The following is a 4,388-nucleotide window of genomic DNA, read 5'->3' as shown; positions in this document are numbered from 1 at the left end:
TTTTTACTTTCTTGGTTTTTAAGCAGGAGAGGAAAAATAAAATGGAGAAGGGTGAGAGAACAGCAGAAGTGTACATGATCCCTGCTCTGAAAGCATCAGGGCAACATCTGCACAAAATGCAAATCGTGAATTGCACACATCCCCTTTCTATGTATGTGATCAGCTGTGTCTGTGCTTTCTGTAGCTCCCTCCCCTCCTCCCTCCCACGCCTCCAGTGTGCAATTCTACATAAAAACACAGATCCTGCCAGCTCCCTCAATCACAAGCACAGGCGAAGAAGAGCAAGGAAACGAGCCAGTCTGCTCTTCGCTTTCACTGCATCTTGCAGTCTCTGCAACTAACCTGCAGAGACGGATACCTTAAGCACTAAACCCAAATCTGATGTTCGTAACTTGTTGGACTTCTGCTTTGCTTTTCATTTCCTTTTGAAGCCCTTTTTGGAGGGGGAGTAGGATAAGTGAAGACTTTGACTCCTCTGTAGCTGCCATGGCTTTGCCAGACACTGCACGTGGATTACCCAATGGAGGCGGTGGAGGAGGCAGTGGAGGAGGCAGCTGCACAGTGGCCCTGGCCACGGATGCTTTGTTCCCTGAAATAGTGGAACTAAATGTTGGTGGACAAGTTTATGTGACTCGACACACAACTCTAGTGTCAGTGCCGGACTCTCTTCTCTGGCGTATGTTCTCCCAGCAGAAACCAGGAGAGTTGGCCAGGGACAGCAAAGGTCGTTTCTTCCTTGATCGGGATGGCTTCTTGTTCCGTTATATCTTGGATTACCTGAGAGATCTGCAGCTTGTTCTGCCTGATTACTTTCCAGAAAGAAGCCGGCTGCAAAGAGAAGCTGAGCATTTTCAGTTGTCTGAACTAGTAAAACGCCTGAGCCCCCTGCGAATCAGTAAGGACAGCTCCATAGGAGGCGAAGAACCCCCTTTGCTCCTAACACCAGCAGCAGGTCAAGATTCTGACTTGGACCCAGCAGGCATTCCAGTCTCACCCTCTCCTGCAGCTGGGGTGCCCTCCCCTACGTTAGATCCATATCGTTTCAATGCATCCTCTTCTTGCAGCCCTGCCTCAGTTCCTCGCCTGACTCCTTCCCAGTCACTTGAAGGCAAAAGATCTGGATATATAACAGTTGGCTACAGAGGTTCTTACACCATAGGACGGGAGGCACAAGCTGATGCTAAGTTCAGAAGAGTTGCACGTATCACTGTCTGTGGTAAAACCTCTCTGGCGAAAGAAGTGTTTGGCGAAACCTTAAATGAAAGTCGGGATCCTGATAGACCTCCTGAGAGGTATACATCCAGGTACTACCTTAAGTTTAACTTTCTGGAGCAGGCTTTTGACAAGTTATCTGAAGCTGGCTTCCATATGGTGGCATGCAGTTCCACTGGGACATGTGCATTTGCCAGCAACGATCAGAGTGAGGACAAAGTGTGGACCAGCTACACCGAATATGTCTTCTGCAGAGACTGAACCTTTTAAGCATTTTAAGATGCACAGGAAACACACTGTCAAGCTCATTCTGCCATATATAGTACGCCTTCTGATCTCCGATCCATACAAAATGATGCCGTTTTTTTAAGCACACACGAGAGATTGGTATATTCATGCTCTTTCTTTTTAAGTTAATAGGAATCAATTTCCTGGACAGCACAATATTCGGTAAACTAAGAATGTGGTGAATTACTGTAAGATCTCCCTTACGTATCATACTGCTGCACAGCACTAGTAATCTTGCGCCAGAAACACACACACTCACACTTTTTTGTTACTAGGCTTCCCTTTTTAATGTGTGTGTGTTGTGTGTTGTTTGTCTTTGCCTTTTCTTCCTTCTTCCTGTTGGAATGTATCAAGACAGCATAAGATCCATCTGTTTAGGAATGTGAGGGAGGACAAAATATCTAACAACTGCTTCTCAGCTTATATCAGGAGCTTGGAATGAACATTGTTTTTGAAAGAAACCTTTGCCCTTGAATTGGCTCTACTCCATAGCAAATACTGTAACTTATGCAGTCTTGAAGATCTGACCAGTTACATTATAATGTTGACAGAATCCAATCTAATGTGTCATTTCTTTTTTACTACAGTTAGAAAGTAGAAACCTACCTACCTGATTTATTTGTGGCCGATTAGTGATCTCAGGCACTATTTGTGCTATTATTTCACACATGAAAACCAGTGCCATTAATGTCAACATGAATCAACACAATAGCATTTTCAATTTTTTCCAGTTATGCTAAAAATGTAATGTACTACACAGTGTGAATGGCTTTGTCCTATATATCAGAGCTAATATTTATGGACTTTTTAAATCCCTTAAAGTACAGTGACCAATAATGTGCAGTGACCAATACCAACCAATTCAATTCAGCAATACCAACCAATTCAGCAATCAGTGTTAAAGGTTGCCTTTGACTGTATTTTTGTATGATTGGTTGTTGTAGGACCTTGCCATTGTGCACAGTGCTATCAAATATCCCCCAGTACGCCAATCAATACAACTTTGTAACAGCAGCAGTACCTTAGGGGGTTAAAAAGGTTTTATTGCTTCTTTTCAGTTTGCACTTTTCTGGCAATGGGTTTTGAAATGTTCTGAAGAGATGCTCACAGCACGCAGGCTCTGTGATTAATCACTTTCAGAAGTTAATTAAAAAACATTAAAGGGCTTATTTGCAGAGTAGCTTTTGGCCTCTCTGAGTAAACAAGTTAGATGTGCATCAAACGTGTTGGTTGCCTTTTGAAATGTGTGCCATATTTTTCTGTTTAATTCAAATAGAATGTTTTTGCTCATACTGTGCAAATGATGCCCATGTCCAGTTATTATTATAGAGAGTACTACTTGGTATATGAAGACAGTTACATAAAAGGCATTCCCATTGGGCAGAAGATATATATATACTTCTGCTTCTTATCTTTTCTGTTTTACTTAGCGAATTGGAATCTACAATTAACATCCGTGACCTGCATTTCTCATTGAACGAATTATAAGGCTTTCCTCGTAGGGGGCAAAAGTGCCAATAGGCAGATGCACAAGTCTAATCAATTTATGTGCATTCAGGTGCGTCTGGGTGAAAACACTGCTGTAGTGTCACAGGGCACATGCACATATAGACACACAGTCTACACACAGAGGCAGTGGAGTAAAAATGATTTATAATTCTATTACTGCAGCAGCTTTTGATATGCATTGAACTCGCCTTGATAGGCTCTCTGGTGTCTGCAGAAGCACATAATACACTAATCAGTCATTAATATTCTACAGCACACAGACAAGTATGAATCTATGAAATATCATTTCTCACTGAAATCAGATCAGACAACCATGGCTTTACCAAAGATTGCCATTGCATTGATTGAATAATTTATGTGTTTTTGCTTTCTTGCAATAAGATAAAATTCATAATGCAAACAATTTAAATCTCATCCCTTTTATTTGAGGAAGGAACTGCTGAGCAGTACAGACATTTGTCATTTTTCTTTTTTTTTCCACACATACTATCCATGGTTAGACGTATAGTCACATGATCTCAATGGTGACATTAGTGTATGTATATTTCTATTTTATTATACTGTATTACAAAGCATCTTTATTTCAGACTAGCAATAAAAACAAAAATAACAATAATAACAAATATATTCTTTTGCTTTAACTAGGTCATATTTAACAACCTTTTAAACATAGATGTCAGTCATCACATGTATTTTTTATTAGAAGAGAACCATTTCTTTTCTGTAATTTTCACTACTGCTTCCAGCTACAAGTAGTTGAATAAAACCAATGCTTAAGTGATCTAAATTATATATAGTCTACAGTGTGTAAAATATTTTTACCATTACCTCTGTATATTGAAAACCTTGGAATAATATTAATGGTTCTTTAATAAAGGTATGTCTTATGTCATATAGCCTGCAGCTTCTCATAGTTATATACCAGTCTTGAGCTTATTAATGATGGGGATTGGGGTTCTGTTGTATAGTTGCTCACTCTAGGCCCAATATGCCAACATATGCGAATGCTCTATTTACTATGACCTGATGTTTACAAAATATTACCCATTGTCCAGACCACTAATAATTTTGTATTCTTCTGTACTGATAAAAAAAGTATATACTTTGAAGTTTCAGCACCTTTCAGCAATGATGCTTTTCTGTGATTAATACTGGGTTGTAGTCTGCAATGTTGCAGCATTGTGAACAGAATTAAGCTGAGGCAACTGACTTAATTCATCATAGTGAATGATCCTCTTGCATAGAATACTAAATAGGGAGAGAGATATTTGTATATAAATATAGAATAAAATCATTTTAAAGGAATCATTTAGTTTTCTAATCATATATCAGTGCTCTGGTGTAACATATTAGTAGCTTAAGGACCTTGACACATATAT

The 4,388-nt window shown here is 39.5% G+C and overlaps 1 protein-coding gene across 1 annotated transcript; it reads left to right on the top strand.

Annotated features, from left to right (window-relative positions):
• Nucleotides 1-250: 250 nt before the first annotated feature.
• On the top strand, nucleotides 251-1,702 carry KCTD12 (potassium channel tetramerization domain containing 12). Its single transcript, XM_018565317.1, has one exon. The coding sequence runs from the start codon at nucleotides 487-489 to the stop codon at nucleotides 1,471-1,473; it is 987 nt and encodes a 328-aa protein (XP_018420819.1). The 5' UTR covers nucleotides 251-486; the 3' UTR covers nucleotides 1,474-1,702.
• Nucleotides 1,703-4,388: the final 2,686 nt, after the last annotated feature.

Source organism: Nanorana parkeri, unplaced genomic scaffold (assembly GCF_000935625.1).
Source record: "Nanorana parkeri isolate BGI_ZX_2015 unplaced genomic scaffold, ASM93562v1 scaffold833, whole genome shotgun sequence".
Taxonomy (NCBI): Eukaryota; Metazoa; Chordata; class Amphibia; order Anura; family Dicroglossidae; genus Nanorana; species Nanorana parkeri.
Note: the sequence above shows the minus strand (reverse complement) of the source record. Positions and strands in the feature narration are given on the sequence as shown.

Excerpts from the sequence above, each read along its gene's own strand:
- KCTD12 (XM_018565317.1), top strand. The coding sequence starts at position 487 with ATGGCTTTGCCAGACACTGCACGTGGATTACCCAATGGAGGCGGTGGA.